The 23,060-nt window shown below is 56.7% G+C and overlaps 2 protein-coding genes across 2 annotated transcripts; both read left to right on the top strand.

The window, feature by feature from the left end:
* The first annotated feature begins 249 nt into the window (after nt 1–249).
* B9D2 (B9 domain containing 2) lies at nt 250–5,269 on the top strand. Its single transcript, XM_081118837.1, has 4 exons — nt 250–501; nt 884–975; nt 2,564–2,689; nt 4,674–5,269. The coding sequence occupies exons 2-4, from the start codon at nt 888–890 to the stop codon at nt 4,985–4,987; spliced, it is 528 nt and encodes a 175-aa protein (XP_080974963.1). The 5' UTR covers nt 250–501; nt 884–887; the 3' UTR covers nt 4,988–5,269.
* An 860-nt stretch (nt 5,270–6,129) lies between these two features.
* On the top strand, nt 6,130–19,027 carry TGFB1 (transforming growth factor beta 1). Its single transcript, XM_081118868.1, has 7 exons — nt 6,130–7,090; nt 10,056–10,216; nt 11,406–11,523; nt 13,057–13,134; nt 13,270–13,417; nt 17,294–17,447; nt 17,937–19,027. Exons 1-7 carry the CDS (start codon nt 6,730–6,732, stop codon nt 18,093–18,095), a joined length of 1,179 nt encoding a protein of 392 aa, XP_080974994.1. The 5' UTR covers nt 6,130–6,729; the 3' UTR covers nt 18,096–19,027.
* Nucleotides 19,028–23,060: the final 4,033 nt, after the last annotated feature.

Raw genomic sequence — 23,060 nt, forward strand, 5'->3', positions numbered from 1 at the left:
CTCTGGTTTGGGGTCCACGTTGGGAGACAGATTCGGGGGTCATGGGGCATCGATGGGTTTACTTTTAATTTTAAGAAGCGGGTATCTGGGAGAAACGGTTGGCTCTCGAACTTCCTCAGCCACACTCCAGACGGCGGGAGCCCGGCCACGCCGCAAATGGCTGGGGAGACGCTTTTCCCAAAATGGAGCGAGGGAAGAGAACGTCCATCGAGCGCTTAGCCCCGCCCCCGTGGACAGCGAAGGCCAATTAGCGACCCGCAGGGCGGGTGTAAGGCCAGGGGAGGAGGCTGCTGTTGCCCTAGCAACAACCTGGGAGAACGAAGGCGGGCGCGGCCTCGGAGGGATCGCGGCGCCTCGGATCTCTCGCTGCCGGAAAGGTCCTGAGAGAGGCGCGAGCCAGGCCTGGGAAGTCAGCGCCCGCGGGAGAGGGACAGGTCAGACCCGTGAACTCCAATCCCGATGCCGCTTTCGCCCCTGCTAACAACCGTTAGCTGTTCTGAGGTAGGAATGGCGCATGCGTACGCTCAGAGGCGGGGCTTTGCGCCCAGCCCTTAAAATGCATGCGGAGGCGGAGCTTTGTGCTTGTGGGCGGAGCCATGGCCCTGGGCGGGGCTTTCCTCTGCACTGAGCAAGAAGTTATTTTTTGAGTTAGATGTCTGTTCTTCAGCCCAGGCCTCCCTACTCCCCTCATTTTTTCCAGGCTCTCCTGGAGAGCCGTTTAGGGTTGTTGTTAAGACCCCAGCGCCTCAGTGGGTTGACGAAACTACTTTGGAATCCCAGTACTGTTCCTTATTTGGAGGGCCTCAGTTTCCTCATCTGTCAGATGAAAATAACAGTACACTGACCTCACAGGGCTGTCTGTGATTCTGTTTTTCCCTCTCAGAGCCATGGCTGAGGTGCACGTGATCGGGCAGATCGTAGGGGCCACCGGTTTCTCCGAAAGTAGCCTCTTCTGCAAATGGGGCATCCACACAGGTATTCCGGCCTGGTTCATTTCCCCACCACACTACCAGCCTGGAGGTTCCACCCTCCTTCCTTGATCCCCTGGCCCATTCCCTGATCCTCACCTTCCATCGGCTCTCAGGGCTCCTAGCCCTGAGCACACTGTGTCCGTGTGTTTAATGCTCCTTATTCCTTCCCATCCCATCTCTGGGGCTCTGGCTCCTACTCTCTGAACACACAGCCCCTAAGGATAAGAGACCATAGGCTAGACCCCCCCACACTCCCAATCCTCAGAACACTAGACAGCCTTAACCTCACTATTTGGATGTCATTCAATGTCTTAGGGGTGTCCTGGGGCCCTCCCCCATCTTAATTCTTTGCTTAACAGTCTCCATTTATTGAGTTCTTAATAAGCTAATAACTGAGAGGCAGCACAGTGTTGATAGGTGTTCAGTAAATGTTTGTGAATTGAATGGACAAGTGACTTTCCTTCTCAGAATCTGTTTCTTTACTTGTAAGGTGGGGCTTATATTAGCACCCACCTCCCAGGCCCATTTGTTGGTCCAACAAGCATGTATTGAGCACCTTCTGTATACTAAGATCTAGGTTTGAGGTCTGGGGATCCAGCAGTGTGCAAAAACCCTGCTCTCCTGGGGCTCACAGGAGGGGAGACAAAATAGATAAGTAGGTAAAGAAATGAATATAAAGATTACAGATGGTGGTAGGTACTTGGAAGAAATTAGATGAGATGATGTGATAGGGCTTAGTTTTAGATAAGAGGGTGAGGGAGAACCCCACTGTAGAAGTGGCACTTGAGCTGATCCCAGAAGGATGAATAAAAGCCAGGCACGGGGACATTCAGGAGCAGCACTTTCTAGGCAGAAGGGACAGCCAGTGCAAAGGCCCTGAGGAAGGAAACAAAAATAGGACCAGTGAGGCTAGAGGTAGTGAGGGATAGGGAAAGTGATGGGAGTTGAGTTCAGGAAGGGGGACACAGTCCAGATACAGGGCTCCGTGGGCTGTGGGGAGAGTCTGTAGACTGGGGGTGGGGTGGAGATTAACAGTCCTAGAGGGCGGATTAAATGAATTCATCACTAAAGTGCTTAGCACAGCGTCTGGCATTTGGTAAGCAGTCAGAGCGTTTTTGCTATTATCGCCCTAGTTGGACTGGTATTATTATGCATCTTTCACAGTGTGCTCATGCTCTTTGTTGAAGGGCACCCTTGGTCCCGTCTTAGTCCCCGGGCTAGGCCTCTTAAGTGCAGGGTGAGAATAGTAAGAAAATGATACCCAACACTTATCCAGCACTCACTATGCCCCAGGCACTGTTCTGCGTGCTTTGTGTATGTCAGCTCATTTAGTCTGCTCACAAAATGACCAGGAATGCATTATTACACCCCTTTGACATATGGGGAGACCGAGGCAGAGAAGTTTAGCTTGCCCAGGCAGGAAGAAGTAATGCCAGGATTTGAACCCAGTCCTTTGGCTCGAGTCCATGCTTTGTAGCCCCTGTCCCCCAGTGCCAGGGAGAAATGGAGTCTTACAGCCACAATGGCATCCCCTTCCTGATGGCTGCCTCCCACCCTTCCCTGCCCTGTCAGTGTCCTGGCTCTCATTGCAGGGGCGGCATGGAAGCTCCTGTCAGGCGTCCGGGAGGGCCAAACACAAGTGGACACCCCCCAAATAGGAGACATGGCCTACTGGTCCCACCCCATTGACCTGCACTTCGCCACCAAAGGCCTCCAAGGTGGGTTCCTGGCTGGGCCCTGAGCCAGGCTGAGGGGACGGGGGTTAGCAGCACCCCACGGGGCTGGGACTGGGAACACCAAGTCCTGTCCCTGCTCCCCTGCCCTCTGAGTCCCTTTCCCGGCCAGGCAGGGCCCTGGAGAGGGTGAGCTGAGGCCTCCTATGGCCAGCTCTAGAGTGCCTCAGAGGCCAGGGTGGAGGGGGAAAGGGGAAGGTGGCGACCAGGGGGAGAGAGGCGGTGGCTTTCAAAGAGAAACCAGGAGAGTTTTCAATCAGGAGGAAGCTGGGGGGGTTATGAGAGAGAGAAGCAGGGCAGGTGGCTGTCCTCAGGCAGGGCTCCTGGGCCGTTCAGAGGAGAAATGAGTGTGCGGGGGAGGAAGGGTATCAGAAAATCTTTTCTGGTGGAAAATTTGGGTCATTGGAAAGGAGTGAATTCCAGGAAATAGCCTAGGTAAATATACCATATATTTCAACAATATAAATAATATTTACTGAGGGCCTGCCCTGTGGTGGGTGATGCAGGGAGATGTCACTGATTGAGACAGTCCCCAGTCCTGTCCTCACAGTGTTCACCATCCCATGGGGGAAACAGAGCTGTCCCCAGCCAGTGGTAGCCCAGAGTGGGCAGGGATGGGATGGGGAATTCTAGCCAGCTATGGGAGCCAAGAGGAGGCTCCTGACTCTGCCAGGGAGTTCCGGGAGGACTTCCTGGAGGAGGGGATGTTTGAGCTTTGCTGTGAGGGGCCAGTTGGAGCTAATAATGCAAAGGGAAGGAAGAAGGATGAGGACAGCTGTGTGTGGAAGGCTTAAAGGGAAAGTGAACCGGGGCATTTGGTGGATGGAGGGAAAGCAGGGAGACTGCAGGGGGTGAGGTGGCAAGGGACAGGTCATACAGGGCCTTGAATCCGAGGCCGAGATGCTAAGGCCATCCCCTGAAGGCACTAGGGAGCCACAGCAGGTGACTGACAAGTCAGGTTTTGCTTCTAAGAGACCTTCTGGCTGCTTGTGGGTGATGGATTAGAGACAACTGTCCTTTCACTCTTCAGACCCCAAGTCCTCCACCGGTCCCACCAGACAGCTCCTACCTCAGGGCCTTTCACAGGCTGTTCTCTCTGCTGGGAATGCTCTTCCCTAGATGTCCACATGGCCTGCTCCCTCCTCCCTCCCCTCCTTTAAACATCCACTTCAGTGTCCCTTAGTGAAGCTTTTCTTGACCATTCCCTTTCTAAAACTGCACCCACCCCCACCTACCTAGCTTTACTTTTCTCCAGAGCGGTTATCACCATCTGACATACCCTATAATTTGCTTATTTACTATGTTCGTTGTCTAGGATGTCAGCTACACAAGGGCAGGAATTTTGCTCTGCTCTGTTCATTTCTGTGTCCCCAGCTTGCAGAACAGGGCCTAGCACAGAGGGGCTCAGAAAGAAGAGTGAAATGGGGCTGGATCTCCAAGGGCTTTGCCTACCAGGCTGAGGAGCTGACTATTCTTAGGACACTGGGAAACCTATGGGAGGAGAAAGATGCTTCCAGGTGCCAGGTGGAAGGTGAATTGGAGAGGGCAAGAAAGAAGTCCCTGAGCCCAGAGAGGACAGGGTGGGTCACAGGGTGGGAATGGGAGAAGCATCTAGGACAAGGCCCAAGGTGCTCGCTCACCTGGGGACTGGGCTGCCCTGAGATGGAGACATGGAGAGGCCACAGAGAAGGAAATCAGCAGAAGCCAGATCCAAAGGGCCTTGAACCTTGAGGTTGGATTTTATCCTGAAGGCAATGGGGAGCCATGGAAGGGCTTTGAGCAGGGGAGGAACATTGATTCAGAAATATCCCTTTGGCTGCTGTGTGGGAGTGGGAATCCAGAGAGGAGGCTGGGGTGGAAACCCAGAGGGGAAAGGACTGAGCCTGGAGTCTCCAGTGGGGATAAAGGGGGTGGGGTTCTAAGAGGGGGAGATCAGGCTGTTCCCATCCCTCTCCCTCCTTTCTTGCAGGCTGGCCCCGGCTTCATCTCCAGGTGTGGTCCCAGGATAGCTTTGGCCGCTGCCAGCTTGCAGGCTACGGCTTTTGCCACGTGCCCAGCAGTCCAGGCACCCACCAGCTGGACTGTCCCACATGGCGGCCCCTGGGCAGCTGGCGGGAGCAGCTGGCGCGGGCCTTTGTGGGTGGTGGGCCTCAGTTACTCCATGGGGATGCCATCTACAGTGGGGCCGACCGCTATCGCCTGCATACAGCTGCGGGTGGCACTGTGCACCTTGACCTGAGCCTGTTGCTGCGCCACTTTGACCGCTATGGTGTGGAATGCTGAGGGACTCTGCCTCCACCGCCCCCATCCCCATCCCTGGACACCCATGAGGGGCAGGATGGTGCAGTGGTCAGAAGCGTAGGCTCTGGAGACTGCCAGATATGACCCCAGCCAAGGCATGGGGCTGCTTCTGTCCTGGCTAGCACCTCAAGTCGGGTAGCTGTCCCTCTGAAGTCCAGTTTTCCCATCTGTGAAATGGGGGCAGCAAGTGTGTGGGGTCCCAGGGCTTTGGGGAGAGGAGGCTGCCTGGCACATGGAAGTGTAAATAAAGGAGAGCAGTGCTGAGAGGTGTGGTGCCTTCCTGAACTCCTTCCCTGTCAGATGGCCTGTGCCCCATCCTCCCACTGATACCCTCCTTTCTCAGATCCCCCACCTTCTGACTCGACTCCCCCATCCTTTGACTCAAACTCTGACCCCCTCCCACTCTGGGTGCCCCCTTAGGAACCCCTCTTCTTGGGGTTCATCCTCTGTACCACTGTACCCCTCTGCCCGGCTCCCACTCTTTCCGCTCTGGGTCCCCTCCTCTGCTCCCCTGTACTCTGTGTCCCTATCCTGTGACTGAGCCCTCCTGGCCGGGTCTTCATTCTCTGGGTGACACCCCCACCCCACCCCCGCTCCCCACACAGCCATCAAAGCCACACGGGTCCTGGTCGCCGGCTTTGGTAGCTGTCAGCCGCCAGGAGGCAGCACCCTGTCCTTGGGGCGGGGCCGGGGTGCCCGCCCCCTCCCGGGTGGCTTAAGGGACCCCCCTCGGAGCCCGCCCACGCTAGCTGAGGGCCGCGGCCCGGCCCCCCCATGCCCTTCCCCTGGGGGCCGCCCCCGCCCCGCGCTTCCTGGGTGGGGCCGGGGCGGCTTCAAAACCCCCCGCCACCCTAGCCGGTCCTCGCCGCCGCCGCCCTTCGCGCCCCGGGCCGCCCCACTCCCTCCTCCCGCCGCGGATCCACCAGACAGCGAGGCCCCGGGCCGGGGGCAGGGGGGACGCCCCCTCCGGGGCACCCCCCCGGCTCGGAGCCACCCGCGGAGCCGGCCTCTGCCGGGAGCGGAGGAAGGAGCAGCCCGAGGCCCCAGAGTCTGAGACGAGCCGCCCCCGCCGCCGCCGCCGCCGCCGCCGCGGGGAGGAGGGGAGGAGGAGCGGGAGGAGGGACGAGCTGGTTGGGAGCAGAGGAAAAAAAGTTTTGAGACTTTTCCGCTGCCGCTGGGAGCCGGAGGCGCGGGGACCGCTTGGTGCGACGCTGCCCGGCGAGGAGACGGGACTTGGGGACCCCAGATTGCCTCCCCCCCTCACTGCCTCGGACGCTTGCTCCCTCCCTGCCCCCTACGCGGCGTCCCCCAGGCGCCCCCGCTCCGGACCAGCCTCAGGAAACGCAAACCCGACTACCACGAAGGCTTGACCCTCGACCTCGGGCGCACCCCCCGCACGCTCCCCACCCCCACCTCTCTCCTGAGCCCCCACGCGTCCACGAACCCTTCTCCCCGGATCCGGACTCTCAGACCTGTCTCAGCTTCCCTACTCAAGACCACCCAACTCTGGTACCAGATCGCTCCCATCTCGGATTTTTCCGTAGGGTAACAAGAAGCCACTCACCAGAGCCTCCCCTCCTTCCTGAGGACCTCAACTCCCCCCCACCCTCTCCTACCTTTCGTCCGAAGACACCCCCCTCCCAGCCCCAGTAGGAGTGGGGCCTCCCTTTTCTCACACCAGCTCGGCTCGCGCTCTCGCAGTGCCGGGGGGCGCTGCCTCCCCCATGCCGCCCTCCGGGCTGCGGCTGCGGCTGCTGCCGCTGCTGCTGCCGCTGCTGAGGCTACTAGTGCTCACGCCTGGCCCGCCGGCCGCCGGACTGTCCACCTGCAAGACCATCGACATGGAGCTGGTGAAGCGGAAGCGCATTGAGGCCATCCGCGGCCAGATTCTGTCCAAGCTGCGGCTCGCCAGCCCCCCGAGCCAGGGGGAGGTGCCGCCCGGGCCGCTGCCCGAGGCCGTGCTGGCGCTTTACAACAGTACCCGCGACCGGGTGGCCGGGGAGAGCGCCGAGCCCGAGCCCGAGCCCGAGACGGACTACTACGCCAAGGAGGTCACCCGCGTGCTAACCGTGGATAACAACCACGGTGAGCTCGGAGGGGCGGGGGACCCTGGACGGGAGCCCCCCGGGGGCGCCGGCACGCTCGGGCCGGGGGAGGGAATTACCGGGGGAGGAAACTGGCTGGAGGAAGAGGACCCCTGGGGCGGCGGGAACGTGGGTGGAGGCCCCCCCAGAGGATAGGGCAGAGCTTCCTACCCCCCAGGTATCCGGTCTTGAAGAGGAGATAGTGAGCGAAGTGGACCTCTTCTAGAGGGCGACAGGAACATCAGGGATCGTGGGGGGAGTCCCCTAGGGCGAGAGAAGCAATCGAGGGGACGGGGTAGAAAAAGAGTGCACTAGACTCCGGGGCTGTGGGGTGGGGGCTGCAGAGAGGGAGTCCGCTTTGGGAGAAGCGAAGACCCCCGTTTGGGGCAAGGAGAGGGAGTGGGGAAAGCTGACCCGACGCTCGGGGGTCGGGAGACGGGAAGGTTCTAGAAGGGCAGAAAAGCTAGGTGAAAATTAGCTCCCAGGGCCCCCAACATGCAAGGCCCTTTGGAGGTGCCAGGAAAATGGAGAGCGGACCGGCTTGCAGAGGGCGCGAGGAACGCGCGGGATTGGGGGGTGCAGAGAGAGGAGCGGTGAGGGGTGAGAAATTCGGGGAAGAAAGGGGCGCGAGGTCCCGTAGGGAGGGGGAAGCTGGGGAAACTAGCGGGAGAGAAGCTGAGACGCCGGGGGACGCCGGGGGCGCGCGCTGAGGTGCCCCGAGTGTTTCGCAGATGGACGTGCGAGCAGGAAGCGAGCCCCCGGGAAGCCTAGAACCCTGGCTCGTGGGCAGGGGTGTTGCGGAGGGAGGGGAGACAGGCGTGGGAAAGGTGGACCTGGAGGGGCGTGGAGGAGAGGTGCCCCGCTGGGAGCACGGAGCCCCCCGCGCCGCGGGCTGGAAGGGAGTGGGCTGAGCGAGGAGTGGCGCCGCAGGGCGAGAGGTGGTGGGCGCGACTCTACGAGACCCGGGTGAGGAAGCCCCACGTGGGTGCCACGCGCGGGGGGAGGAGCCGCGCGTCCGGAAGGGGGAGAAGGACCCCGCCGAGCTACAGGCTGGGAGTCGAGACCCCGCAGCGCCAGCTGCTCTCGGCGCGGCTGGGGAAGCCCCAGCGTCCGGCCGCCTCGCCCGCCCTCCCTCTTCCCTTCCCTTCCCCTGCCCCGGGGGCGGGGGACGCTCTCCGAGCCTGGGGCGAGATGAGGCAGGTCCGGTCCCCGCCCTCCCGGCCGCGGCGCCTCCCGCCTTCTTCACCCCAGTTCTGGGCGGGGCTACCGTGGGCCCGCCCCGTCGGCGCCCACGGGGGACCCGGGAGACCCAAGTGGCCCGGTGACTTGCGGCGGGCCCCCTCCTTTCACTTTTCCTCTTGGGCGGTGGACTTGTGGGTCCCCAGCCCATTCCTTTGCCCAGTTGTGGCTCCCGCCAAATAACGCCCATCCCCACCCACACGTCCCTCTCACCTCCGCCGGCTCACCTTGTTGTAGAGACTTAAGTGATACCTTCAATTCTCTCCACCTGGCCACCAAGCCCAGTGTGTGTCTCTCTCCGTGTGTGTGTGCGTTGTATGTGTGTGTCTGTCGTCCATCTCTGTCTTTTCGTGTGTGTGTGGTGTATGTGTGTGTCTGTCGTCCATCTCTGTCTTTCCATCTCCCGAATCCCTGTTAATCTCCGTCTCCCTGCCTCCTCCCTGCCTCTCCCGCCTCTCCCTGCCTCTCCCTCTCTCCCTCCGCCAGTCCCTGCCCTTTCTTCTGTCTCCCCACCCTGGGCTCTACCCTTCCTCTGGGGGTTGCTGAGTAACCCCTGGGTTAAGATAGTACTTATTTGCAGGGGGCAGGACTGGCCTGGCTAGAGCTGGGAGGAGTGGAGGACAGGGGCCCACGGAAGGGGTTTCCTCTGACATTTCTCTTGGGAACCTGTCTCCGTTTTTTACGCGCCCCCCTCTCCCCGTGCAGAGGCCTGAAGCAGATGCCCCAGTTTATCCAGGAGTTCATGCGCTGACCCCTCAACCTCAACCCCAAACTTTTCCTAGACTAAAAAACACTTCCAAGTTTCCTCCCCCCCACCCCCAAGCCATTCCTACCTAGAATGAACTTTGCCTTTTCTAACTAGCTGAGGGAGGAAGTAATTAATAATAACAACAATAATAATAATATCACTTTAGCTGGGAGGTGGATTAGCCTAGGGGTTGTCTCTGGAACCAGACTGCCTGTGTTAGAATTCTCATTCTGCAGCTTCCTAGCTGGGTGACCTTGGGGCAAATTACTTGATCTCTTTGTGCCTCAGTTTCACCACCTATAGAATGGATATAATAATAGTATCTTCCTCATGGGGTTGTTGTGAAGTTTACATGCAAAATGCTTTGAACAGCTCCTAGCAAATAGTGAGCTCTTTAACACACATTACAGAGACCGCTGTGTGCAGGCTGTGCTACGTGCTTTATCTGCCTCATCTCACTTCACACTCTCACCCTGCAATCCTTCCTTGTTTCACAGGCGAGAATCTGGTACAGGAATTCACTTGCTGAAAGTCACACAGCGACTCAGTTAGGAGACCCTGCTTTGGAAGGCAGGGAGCTTGATGTGGTTGCCACTTTCCAAAGAATGGCAGGAAACTGAGGCTCAGAGAGGGGATGTGACTTTTCAAGGTCACAGAGCTTGAAGGCAGCAGAGGCATGGACTGCTCCAAATGCCCTTGACCCTACACTGCCATGTAACTTGCATTTGAGGCTCCAAGCGCTGGGGAAGTTTGAGCAAGCAAAGCAGACGCCTTTGGCGCCAGCCTGTACTGAGTGGGCACTTCCCAGATGATGGGAGAGAAGGGTTTTACAGAGGAGGAAACAAACCCACTCGCCCAAGGTCAGGGTCGGACTCCGACTCAGGGCTGTCAGCTCTGGAGCTCACGCTCTTAACACTTGGGGTGCATCAGCTCCCCTGCCACACTCCTGACATCCCCCTTCTCCGCTCCTTCTGCCTAGAAATCTATAAGACATACAAGCATAACTCACACAGCATATATATGTTCTTCAACACGTCGGATCTCCGGGAAGCTGTGCCGGAACCCGAGCTGCTCTCCCGGGCAGAGCTGCGCCTGCAGAGGCACAAGTTGAAAGTGGAGCAGCACGTGGAGCTGTACCAGGTGGGGGCATGGGCCAGGTGGGCCACCGGGCCGCAGGTCACTGTAAGGTTCACACAGACCCTGAGAGATGGAGGAGCACAGACCTTGGAATCATAGGGCTCTTTGAAACCCTCAGACTCCTAGCAGCCTAGACTGTTAACCGCTTGGAAGGCTGGAATCTTAGCAACTGGGTTCTAGAATGCAGGACTGCCGAATGTTGAAGTCTCTAGAATGGTTCAGGGTTCTTCACCCACTCCATCCCAGAGGGAAGCCACACTAGTCATATATCGCCAGTTCAGTTGATTACAACTGAAAGCAAAAATTCAATTCCTCAGGCCCACCGGCCATATTTCAAGCGGCGTAGTCACATGTGGTTAGTGGCTATTTTGGACGCCATCGTCACAGAGAGGTCTCTTCTAGAAAATTTGGAGTCTTCAGGAAGACTAGGGCCTCTGGAAGGGCTGGGGCCTCTAGAAGGTCAGGTGGTGTACTATCCAAGTCATATATGGGACTTCCGACTTGACGGCAGATAGTATCTTACAACAAGGGAATTTTGTCTGATGTTAACTTCTTGGCGTCCAGAGAATCCAGCTTCGTGCTGCCAGCCCCTGGAGCGGTCTGTCCAGCCCCAGGCGAACATTCCACACGATGTCAGGTCAGGCATCTGCAGCCTCTGGGTGTGTGGTGTGTCCTGTCAGACTCCTGGACTTGTGGAACATTATTTACTTCGAACTTCTTAGGCTCATTGACTGGAATTCTTGGGATGCTGTCAAGCCCTGGAGTTATAGAATGGCTTCTAACATGAGCCCCTAGAAAGTTACAGACTCAGAACTCAGGGTGTCGGATGTGCAGAACTGTGTGCTGAGTGAAGCCAGGGATGTCTGCAGGAAAATCTGAGCACCGGGCTGTCCAAGCTCAAAGGGGGCTGGCATTTCACCAGCAAGGAAACTGAGGCCTAGAGAGAGGAAAGAATGTCCATGGCCCCAAAGGGGACCAGGGGCCGAGGCTGAGCAGCTCAGGTGCCTTGACCCCCAGCCTGGAGCTCCCTGTGGGGCAGGTGGTTCCTGCAGGCCCCCACGGTGTGGGTGTCTGGGAGGGGACTGTCCAAGGGACTGTCCGAGGGCCCATTTAGGGGAGCAGATGGAGTGAGGGTGCGGGTACATGGCAGCATGTACCCACCATCTCTCTCCTCCCATTCACCATCCCTTAGAAATACAGCAACAATTCCTGGCGCTACCTCAGCAACCAGCTGCTGGCCCCCAGCGACTCGCCCGAGTGGCTGTCCTTTGAGGTCACTGGAGTTGTGCGGCAGTGGCTGAGCCACAGAGGTGAGGACCATTTGTCTGCCCCACCCTGTTTTGCAATGGGTTTGACCCCATTGTTTGTCCTGGGACTACCCTGCCTAGCATCCCCACCCTATGTTGGTGCCAAAGAGCCGAGACCTGACCCTCCTCCTAGACACTCAAACCTGAGTGATTAATGGATTGATCCATTTCCTGAGCACCGGCCCTGTGCTGGGTGATTCTGGGGACACAGCAGTGACAAAAACAAGCCCATCTTTGCCCTCCCAGAGCTCATGGTCCATTGCTGGGGTGGGGGAAGGGGATGGAAGACCTATAAGCCAGGTCGTAATGACCCAGAGAGGGCAGGCCTGGAATGGGGATCCCAAAGGAGGTGGCTGCCCAGCCTGGGATCAAGGAGGGCTTCCTGGAGGAGGGAGGGGAACGAGCCCAGGAAAGAAGGAGGGGCAATACTGTTAGAGGCAGAAGGACAGGCTATGCAAAGGACCTTATTCCGGGGCGAGCCTGACACATGCAGTGTGTCTGGAAGAGGATGGGGTCTGTCCTGTCCCAGCTGAGTCCACAGCACCCACATCTCCCTTCCTAACCGCCCTCTTACTCATGCCTTCATTCCGTAAGTGCTGGCAGGTCCCTGCTCTGTGCCCGGCGCTGTGCCGGTGGTGCAGGGACACAGGGATAGCCAAGACCACTCTTGGGTCTTGTCCTCACCGTTACTTCTAGACACTTAGGAAGTCTTAAAGCCCTAGCAGGCAGTGATGACTAGAGTGATCAGGGCTGGGATGGGGGAGCCCGAAGCAGACACCCAAACCCATCTGGAGGAGGTAGTCCTGGAGGGCCTCCCCAAGGTAAGGGGGATTGTGTAGAGACTCACGGGATAGGTGGTGGTTTGGCCAGATGAAAAGATGGAGGTTAAGGAGCAGGTGGGTGCTGGGAGGAGTGTCTGGGGTCACTGTTGAGCCGACAGCACCCAAGGCAGGGTCCAGCACATAGTAGGAGCTTAGAAAATCCACTCATTCACTCAGGAAGCCTTTCTCCCACAGCTGCCCTGGGGCAAGAGGCCGGAGCGAATGTGTCTTTTCCCTCTTCGGGCAAGTCACCCCCTCTCTGTGCTCCCGGGCATCCTCTTTAAAGTGGGTAGCTTTGGTGAGGGTTACAGGAGATAAAGCCACTGTTAAGAACAGGCCTGGCACCCCGTGCGCCCTCCTGCACTCTGTAGATGTTTGTTTTTATGACTGTGGGCCAGGCCCTGCAGGGAGCAAGAAAACAAGGGTCCCAGCCCCCATGCATCCTGCTCTCCATTGAGGACAGTGAGGGAAATAATAGCCAAATACAAAGGCCCCAGAGACAGGGTCAGTGCTATGGAGAAAGTAAAGCGATGTTACAGTGGGAGTGGGGTCTGAATCCTGCAGGGCCTCTTGGAGGAGGTGACAGAGGAGGCAGCAAGGCAGAGAACTGCAGCGAAAGGGTGCGGCAGGGGGCAGCCGGATTTGCTCCCTCCTTCCTCCCCCGGGCTGGGGGAGCCGCACCCTCACACTGGCTCCCCTCTCCTTACCCCCACAGGTGAGATCCAGGGCTTTCGCCTCAATGCCCACTGCTCCTGTGACAACAAAGATAACGTACTCCATGTGGAAATCAACGGTGAGGCCCATCCCTCTGTCCCGGTGCCCCGTGCAGTGTGTGTGTCTGTCCTCTATCCCTTACCCGTCCCCCCATTCACTGTCTGAGTGTGTATGTCTCCCCACCCCCCACCCTGTGACTCCTAAACTAAAACAGGAATCAGTGTCGGCCGCCGTGGTGACCTGGCCACCATTCACAGCATAAACCGGCCCTTCCTGCTTCTCATGGCCACCCCGCTGGAGAGAGCCCAGCAGCTGCACAGCCCCCGGCACCGCCGAGCCCTGGACACCAACTACTGCTTCAGGTGAAGACTGAGACCTCCCAGCCTCGGGCCTGACCTGCAGGGCAGGCACCTGGCCAGTACTGCGCTCGGGCTGGCGTCTCCTTCAGCCTGGAAAGCTCAGGGAATGAGGTTTGAGTCCTAGAATGCGGGGATGTGTGACCTGGGAGTCCTAGGATGTCGCGATCAGCCTGTTTTCTTGCTGGTGTGTGGGAATCAGAGGCTATGAGGATGTTGAACACCGAGAATGTGGGAATTCAGTGTTGGAAGGTCTTTGATATTATTGGCAGGCTGGAGTCCTTCCTAGAGTGTTGGGATTCTAAGATGTAGAATCCAGCGTTAGTTATTGAAATCTGACAGTGTTGGACTGAAGGAGTGTTGGGATCCTAGAGTCTGAGAATCAGAATTGGAAGGTTGCCCTTGCTGGATTCCTGTACCATTGGCAGATTGGCGTCTCCAATGCTGGCAGATTGCAGTCCTCGAATCGTGGGCTCAGAAGGATGGAATCCTGTGTGAAAATATTAGCATCACAAGCGGAGTTGGAGAAAGCCAGAATGCTGGTCTCCCAGAGCGATGGGGCTAGTGTCGGGATGTTGCATTCTTGGAAGGCCGGGATCTTAGGCAGTGGCAGCTTGGCCCTCTTGAGTGATGATGGGCTCAGAACTGTGGAATGTTGGAATGCCGTATCGAAATATTGGAATTCAAGAATGCCAAGATCCTCGAGAGTTGGAATGTGGGACTCCTAGAAAGCTGGAAATGCTATTGGAGTGTTAGTCTTGAGATGCTGGTGTACTGCAGTCCAAGAAAGTTGAAAGGTTGGATTTCTAGAATATTCAAATTCAGTTAGAATGTTGCTGATTTAGAATGATAATCTGACCCTGTCCCTCCCCTGCTTAATATTTTGATGGTGCCTCTGGGCTTTGTCACATGCTAGTCCCCAGCTGGAAAGTCAGCTCTTCTCCCAAGTTCCTTCCAGATCCTACCCTCAGCCCAGCAAGTCTGTGAGTGAATGAACACACTGAGGTCTTGAGTGCCAACAGCTAGTAACATTACAAAGAGAGGCAGCCAGCCGTGCGAGCCTCCGTTCAGAGGGACACAATATCACCTAGGAAGTCTTGCAAAAAAAAAAAAAAAAAAAGAACCTGAAGTTGATCAGGATGGTAGATCTAACTACCAATTTTCTAGAAATATAGGGAACGTGTTAAACACCACCACAGGTGTGCAGTTGGCAACATCTAGACTGTGGGAAACCTGACTCAGTTTCTTCAACAGATACAATGCGAGGCGGGAAATAGAGAGATGGTTCTGTAGATTTAAAAACCAACTGCAATGTGTAGCCTTATTTGGATCTTTATTTGTACAGGCTCAAAAAAGAAAAGATGTTTATGAGACAGTTGGGGAAATGTGAACTCTAACTAGATATTTCATGATATCAGGCAGTTATTGTTAATTTTTCTTATGTGGTATTGTGGTTATGTTTTAAAATAGTCCTGACTTTCTTGGAGATACATATGGAAATGTTTCTGGGTGACATGATATGGGGAGAGGAAGTGGGTAGGAGTGGAGATACAGTGAGGGTGGTCATGACTTGCTGAGTGTTGAGGTTGGGTGATGGCGACATGAGGCTTCGATATAATATTCTCTGCTTTTGTGTATGTTTGAGGTTCAAACATCACCTTGTTCTTAGCTTAAGCACCATCTCCACTGGGAAGACTCCCTGGCCCCTCCCCAGCATCTGAGGTGGATGTGAGGCCCCTCGGCCTGCCCTGGGGCCCCAAGTGATGAGTTTCTTTTACTCATCAGGTTCTGTTGGGTCCTGATGGGCTGACTGGATAGGGAGAGAGCTTTGCAAAGGCCTGGACCGTGTATATCACAGGGCCCGGAATGCAGCAGGCCCCTGAAGTGTAAGTGCCTCAGGGTGGCTTGGAGGGCTTGTTAAATCTGGCCTGCTATCTGTCACCCCCACCCCCAGTTTCAGTTTCTGGTTCAGGAGGTCTAGGGTGGGGCTTGAGAATTTGCATTCCCCACAAGTTCCTGGTGTTGCTGCTGCTGATCCTGGGACCCCACATGGAGAATGGCTGAGCTGGATGATAGAATCACAGACTGGTCAAATCTTAGCACCTCAGAACCCCAGCCAGAGTTGGACCACAAATGAAAGATTATTCTGGATAGTGGCTCTTCCACTTTTGTGAGTCCAGGACCCCCTTGAGAAGCCAAAAGCCAGGCACCTTTTCCCCCAGAAGTGTGCACATACATATGCTCAGGACCCTCCCTGAGCCCATACATAGACTTCTTGATACCTCCTTGGCCCTCGGGTTATCAACACCTTATTTGTTCCAATTTTACACGAAATATAAAGTGTTCTTGGCTGCCCATGAGTCAAGCTTTTGAGCCAAGCTCCCTGTCCATGTCAGCCATGGCTCCAGGGGCCTGCACATTGAATGCCCAGGTCCTTTCAGATGAGCAGAAGTCTGGGCCTCAGCTCAGGAGGACTGGCCTTTGGATGTGAACATGGGACAGACAGAGATCATGAGTCCAGAACAGTAGCATCTTATACACCACTATTCTCCAATGTGCTTTTTAAATTCCTAACGCATTGAGCAATTGATTTATACATCCAATATTTGCAGAGTACCTACTGTGTGCCAGGCACTGTTGTAGTCACTGGGGATACATTAGGGGAAAAAACAGACAAAAAGGCCTATCCTCAGAGGAAGGCAGATAAATCAATCTCAAATAAAAGAGCAAGTGGCTGTAAGTTCTAAGGCGGAAAATAAATCATAGGAAAGGGACAGAGAGAAAGAGATACTGGAGAGTATTTTTCCTGTTCTGATTTTTGTTATGAAAAATTTTTAATGTATATAAAAGCAACCAGGATAATACAATGAACTCTCATCCAGCTTCCACAGGTTTTAAGATTTTGTTCCACTTCTAATTCAGACATTTTCATATTTTCTGGCATGCCTGCAATGCTGTTGTTACACTGAATGGAACTGTCATTTGGATTGGTATTTTGGAGAGGATAGTCCAGGAAGGACTCTCTGAACATTCATTTGTTTAACTACTTATTGAGCACCCACTGCATGCCAGGCAGTGTTCTAGGACTGAGGCTCCCTGAGTGAAAGACAGCTGAGCATACATTTCAGGGAAGTGAAGAAACAAGCCAGACCAGAAATCTGTGGGAATAGCAAGCCAGGCAGAGGCAACCGCAAGTGCAAAGGCCCTGGGGTAGGACCATTTGAGGAACAGTGAGGACACTAGTGCGGCTAGAGTAGAGTGAGAATGGAGAGAGAGTTGAGATTGGCTAGATCCAGTAGTGCCTCGTGGTTCATGCTGAGGACTTCTGGCGTTTGTCCCTAGTGAAATGGAGCCGTGTTCAGAGCAGAGGAGCGACATGGTAGTCTCTAGCATTTGGCCCCAGAGGGCAGGGATTTCTTCCTGTTTTGCCTGTACTGAGTCCCCTGTAGATCCCAGCCTCGCATACAATAGTTCAATAAACATTTGTTGCACACATAGAACGTATCAGTACACATGGATCAGTGCACTCTGTTTCTATGTTCCAGTGTGTGGATGTGCCATGATTTATTTAGCTGTCCTCTGTGGATGGTCACTTGGCTTCTTAAAGGCTTGTTTCGGGCACTGCATGAGAGACTGTTTATTAGGATGCGCTTAGCACAGTGCTGCACTAGTGGAAGTGCTTCATCCGTGTTACCACAGCGGGTACAAGGGAGACCAAGCTGGAGAGGGTGCTGGGACAGGGTGACTCACACACACACACACACACACACACACACACACACACACACACACACAAGCGCGCCCGGGGAGAAGGGGCATGGCCAGCCCTTGCGGGCGGCCCCTCTGCCTTCCTGACCTGGGTTCCTTACCTCGCGCCCACAGCTCCACAGAGAAAAACTGCTGCGTGCGGCAGCTCTACATCGACTTCCGCAAGGACCTGGGCTGGAAATGGATCCACGAGCCCAAGGGCTACCACGCCAACTTCTGCCTGGGCCCCTGCCCCTACATTTGGAGCCTGGACACGCAGTACAGCAAGGTGCGTGTGGCCCACCGGCTGAAGGTAGCAGGGACCGAGGGAGGGGCCAGAGAGAAGTACACCCTGAGATGAAGTGAGGAGAGGGGGGACATGAGACAGGGAGACTGGGGGGTGATAAAGAGATGGGAGAGAAGCTAGAGACCGGGTCTGCGCAGTTAGAGACGCGGCGCGGAGGGAGAGCGGGATGGGGGGAGACCCGCGGGGACCCAGTAGCTTGTTGCCGGGAGAGGCGAGGAGACGGAAGGAGAAAGAGAAACCGCGGGACGAGACAGAATGAGAGAGAAAAAAGCTAATGAGACAGAATGAGAGGGCACAGGCTAATACAGAGATGGAAGGAGAGAGGGAGACTGAGATGCAATCAAGGGTGGGAAATGGGGAGAGCGGAGATTGGGACCCAACAGGTGAGACGAGACGCAGGGAGATGGGAGCGCCGGCAGGGTGCGGGCCCTCTCCCGCGCCCCCGGCCCTGACCCGCCCGCCCGCCTGCAGGTCCTGGCCCTGTACAACCAGCACAACCCGGGCGCGTCGGCGGCCCCGTGCTGCGTGCCGCAGGCGCTGGAGCCGCTGCCCATCGTGTACTACGTGGGCCGCAAGCCCAAGGTGGAGCAGCTGTCCAACATGATCGTGCGCTCCTGCAAGTGCAGCTGAGGCCCCGCCCCGCAGGCCCCGCCCCCCGGCAGGCCCGGCCCCGCCCCCCCGCCCGCCGCGCCGGGCTGTATTTAAGGACACCGGCCCCCCCCCCCCAAGCCCACCTCGGGGCCCATTAAAGGTGGAGAGAGGACTGGGGTCTCTGTGTCGTTGGGCGCCTGACGGGGTCTCTCTACCAATGTTCCCGGACTCCCGCTCCATCTGCCACCTCCTGTCTCTCTCCACCATTCATTTGCCCCGCCTCAGACACTTAGCAAGCACTTGTTAGGTTTCACGTACTCCTGGTAAACACTAGACTTATTTATTGAGCACTTTGGGCCTTGTTCTAAGTGCCTATACCAATTAACTCACTTAATCACCATAACAAAGCTCTGAGATACTTGGGACTCTAATAATGCCCACTTTAAAGGTGAGGAAACTGAAGCCCAGAGAGGTTAAGAGAATAGTTCCTGCCCAGAAAGGAACTAGTAGTTGCTTCCTCAGAAAGGAACCTACTTTCTGGGGAAGAGACAGGCATGGTAAGTGTCATGAAGACAGGAAAGCAGGATGGATGGAGTGAGAGATGGAGGAGGGAGGGCTTCTCAGAGGAGGTGGCTTTTGGGACTTGAAGGCAGCTTAGGGAAGGATGAGGGAGAGAGTTCTTGGTAGGAGGACAGAAGGAAAGGCCTGGAAGTGAGGATGAACTTGGGGTGAGGGGAAGAGGAACAGGGCCAGTGTGGTTGAAAGGGAGGGGCAAGGGGAAGGGTGTTGGGAGCTGAGTCAGATGCTAACACTCACAGGCCAGAGAGTAATAACAATCCTCCATGCCAGGTATGAATCTACCAGCTCACTGCACTCTCCCCACAGTGCAGCAGAGCAGGGTTGGCAAACTACAGCCTGCAGGCACATTCTGACCCGCTGCCTCTTTTTGTAAATAAAGTTTTTTTGGAGCACAGCCATGAATCGGATCATCTCTGGCTGTTTAAGTGCTACAAGGGCAAAGTCAAGAAGAAGCTATATGCAAAGTCAAAAATATCTGCTATCTGGCCCTTTATAGAAAAATCTTGCCAACTCCTGCTATAGAGACCACTTTACAGATGGGACTACTGAGGCACAGAGAGGTTACTTGTTAGCTCACAAGCAGCAGAGCTGGGACTTGAACCAGGCAGCAGGAGTTAACGGTCTCTGCACTGGTACTGCTTCCCAGACCACATCAGCCCTGTGGGATGTGGGAACCTGTGAGACTTTGTACCTGGGGAAGCTGGGAGACATGACAGGATTCTGTACAGAGGAGGGGTGTGATTTGACTTAGGTGCTCAGAGATCCCTCTGGCTGATGGGTGAGAGTAGACTGAATGGGGCCACAGGTGACTGCAGGAAGAACAGTGGTTCAGGTGAGAGATGCTGGTGCCCCGGCCAGGGTGGGCTTCCCTCTGGGCCTTGTTTCTTCTCATCTGCTGTCGTCTTGCTTGTGAATTCTCCCTTGCTTCCTCTTTATCTGGCATCTTGGTTTCCCCTCCTCCTCCCAGGTTTCATTTCCTTCATCTGTCCCCTACCCTTCCCAGATCCCTGCCCTGAACTACTGCCTTGTCCAGAGGTGCCCTGGGGGAGGGCTGTGTGCGTTTGAGGTTCCTTTGCTCGTGGGCAGCACTAGGTCTGGGTGAGTGGGCCCTGGGATCCTCCCAGCCCAGCCCAGCCCAGGTCTGGGAGCCACAGAGGGCTGGGTGGGGTGGGGGCAGGAGGAGTTCACTATGCAAGGAAATGCAGCCATTGTCACCGGCCTCCTGTGTGGGGACGCTTGAAAGGAGACAAGGACATGTAGTCATTGCAGCCCTGTGAGATGGGGCACCTGTGTGCACACATTCACATATACAAGGGTTGAAGTATGGACAGTGTCCCACAGCTACATAAACACACTCACCTCTCAGCCACAATGAACACTCCGAAATTCCTACAGGACACCTGGCGGCAGGCACGGCCCACGTGTGCCACACACATACACAGCCCAGCCTGGAGCCTCACTAGGACCCAGCGCAAGCAGAGATGTCAATAGGGATAAAGCAAAACACACCCACACAAATACATCCTGTAGGGTCACGGTCACAACCACCACACACCAGACACAGGTTCAGAGACAGTGCCGCACACAGACACCTCACAGCACAAGGAAATGAAACAAGCTCCGGCAGGGCCACCAGCAGTTTACACAAACATCCTCTATGGATGGGGTCATAGTCACAAATGGGCACACGACCTGACCCGTCACAGTCCCACCCAGACACACACCACACAGGGAGATCTGACACATCACGATCACACAGACTGCCAGGTAGTCATGCCCACTCAGTCTGACATTTCACAGCCCCACACACTCAAGCCCGGGGAGTCCCACACGGCCCTGCAGACGGCCATAGTCAGACACACTGTCACAACCCAGGTCCCAGACGGAGCAGTCCCACACCCCCAGACACACCCCCAGGGTCGTGGCCCTCACACGCCCAGCTCGTGCCTGGGCCCCAGGACAAGTTCTGGCTGCACCCTGGGGATTCACTCACAGTCCCAGTGCCGAGTCCTGGCCACTCCCTCGTGACACACCCCGCCCACCTGCCTGCTGCCAGAGAAACTTTCGGGCTCAGCACCTTCTCACCACCCTTCTCACCACGTGAGTGCTGCTCCTGCCCCCACCCTCCTCACCGGGGTGGCCAGGCCCTGTAGGGACAAGGCAGCTCAGGCCCCCAGCCAACTCACAGGGGCAGGACAGGGGGTTCAGGGCGCCCAGCTCCCCTCCCCCACCCTTGCGAGCAGCCCAGGCGCGGGGAGGGAAGTCGTGGGGGGAGAGCCTGGGTTCCGGCTGGAGCCCCAGCTTCCTATCCAGCCCCCACAAGGCAGGAAGCAGGGCCAGGGGAGGCCAGCTCAGGCCTTCCTGCCCCCTCCCCCAGACAGGCCTGGGACTGGGGTCAGTGGGTGAGAGACAGACAGACAGGCAGCCCCCTGCCCCCTAAATCTGAGTGTTGGTCTCCAGTGTTTTTAATGTGAATTTGAATGTGTTCAGGACCCATTTGTGTGTGTCCCCAAGCTTTGTGGGGTGAGTTGTGTGTCTAGCACGGGGGTCGCTAACATACCGGTAGGCTGAGCACCCGCAGGCTGTTGGGTGTGGGAGGGGATTTTCCGTGTGTGTGCTCCCAGCATGCGTTCGGTGCCGTGTTGGTGACTGCGCATTCCTGCTGTGCGGCTGCTGTGCAAGTTGGTATGCTCTCTGGGCTCTGTGTCCTGACACGTGCGACTTGGGAGGTCTGTGTGTACCATAGGGTCGCATGCCTGGGGCGTGTTGTATGTCTGGATTGTTTTCTTGTCATCTTTGCTCTCCACCTTCGGGTGTGTTTGTGCATCCTCAGTAAGTTTCACTTGAAATGTGGGTTTTCTGTGTGTTTCTGGGCCTGTGAGAAAGGTGTTTCCAGAGGTGTGTGTTTTGTTTCTTACACATGAGCTGTGTTTTCAGTGTGTGTAACAGTTCCTGAAGTCTGTGGGCGAGCTGTTTCTGGGCTACACTGTGCGCCCAGTGTGTACGCTGCTGGGGTTCTGAGTATGTTTGTGTGTCCACGGGGTGTGACTCCAGCATACTTGCTGCCGTTCTCCTGGATGGTGTGTGTGTGAGTGTGCCCATTGCGGGGACTGGTGTTCTCAGCCTCTGCAGTTGTCTCTGAGCAGGTGGTGTCTGTATTGTGTCCCCACATGGGCTGGTGGCTTGTGTGTGAGCACTTGTGTGGGTCTCTGTTTTGCCTCGCTTTCCAGGGCATTTTGAGTTCTCAGTGGGGTGTGTGTGTTCATGTTCATGAGTGTTTTATGCTGGTGTTTCCAGGGAGGGGGGAATCGTGCATCCTCAGTGAAGCCGCTGGCATCCTGGGCAGCGGGCCCAGTGGCCTCCAGGCTGAGTGGAGGCTGCATCTGCGGTGTCCCCTTGCTGGCTGGTGCCACGTTGGCTCGGGGCTGACTGCGGCGGGCAGGGCAGGGCAGGGGCTGTGGTGGGCACTGGACCCGCGCCCAGCCCTCGGTATAAATATCCCAGGCTGCCGGCGGCAGTGTTTACTCTGTCCCAGCCTGGGGGTGGCGGCAGCCCAGCAGGTCCTGGGGGCCGGTTGGGGGTGGTGGTGACCAGGCCACAGCGCAGACACTTCCTTCTGGCCAGACAGGCCGCAACCTCACTGCCCCTTCCCGCCCCCTTTCTGGGTGGGGGTTACCCCTCATTCTGGGCTCCCAGGAGCCACCAGTGAACCTCTAACCTGGACGTCCCCTCTGGGCTCCCAGGGTTTGGGAGCCAGAGAAGAGGGGACAGAGATCGAGATGGGCTTGGGGGGGGGGGGCGTGGGCCAAGAGAGACAGCAGGAGGAGGGATAGGAAAAAATGAGGGCAAATAGGAGCAGGAGTGACAGAGGGAGGGGAGGCCCTGACAGAAAGGCAGGGGAAACGGGGTCAGGAGACAGTGACGGAAGCTCAGGCCTGTGATGCAGGGAGTGACGAGGGAGAGAAACAAGGCAGAGGCCCAGGAACAATGAGGAAGAGAAGGGACTAAAGGTCGACAGTGACAGCCGGAGAGGTGCAGAGACAGAATGAAAGGGTGACGGAGAGCAGGGTGGGGGACAAAGGAAGGAGTGAAGCAGGACAGAGGACAGAGCAGGCAATGGAGCAGAGGCTCATGGAGTTCATGTCCACTTTGGCAGGAGGCAGAGGTGGCAGACGTGGGGGTGGCAGCCACGACAGACAGGAGACTGGGGGTGGGGGCCGGATGCGCACTGAGGGGCTCTCCTCAGGCAGGGCCCTCCCTCCCTGACTCAGCCTCTCCACCCACCCCAACCCCAGACCCGGGAGCTAGGAACAGGCCACTGGGGCACCTCCAGGTCTGAGGCTGTGACCTGCGGGAGGTCTCTCCATCCCTCTTGACCGGCCCCACCTCCATCTCAGCTAGAAATTGTCATCTCCACCACCTGAC

This window comes from Miniopterus schreibersii (genome assembly GCF_964146895.1).
Source record: "Miniopterus schreibersii genome assembly, chromosome: 18".
Classification (NCBI taxonomy): Eukaryota; Metazoa; Chordata; class Mammalia; order Chiroptera; family Miniopteridae; genus Miniopterus; species Miniopterus schreibersii.

Excerpts from the sequence above, each read along its gene's own strand:
- B9D2 (XM_081118837.1), top strand. The coding sequence starts at position 888 with ATGGCTGAGGTGCACGTGATCGGGCAGATCGTAGGGGCCACCGGTTTC. Across the intron at positions 976-2,563 it reads CAAATGGGGCATCCACACAG|GGGCGGCATGGAAGCTCCTG; the intron begins GTATTCCGGCCT and ends CTCTCATTGCAG. Across the intron at positions 2,690-4,673 it reads CGCCACCAAAGGCCTCCAAG|GCTGGCCCCGGCTTCATCTC; the intron begins GTGGGTTCCTGG and ends CCTTTCTTGCAG.
- TGFB1 (XM_081118868.1), top strand. The coding sequence starts at position 6,730 with ATGCCGCCCTCCGGGCTGCGGCTGCGGCTGCTGCCGCTGCTGCTGCCG. Across the intron at positions 11,524-13,056 it reads GCAGTGGCTGAGCCACAGAG|GTGAGATCCAGGGCTTTCGC; the intron begins GTGAGGACCATT and ends TTACCCCCACAG. Across the intron at positions 13,135-13,269 it reads ACTCCATGTGGAAATCAACG|GAATCAGTGTCGGCCGCCGT; the intron begins GTGAGGCCCATC and ends AAACTAAAACAG.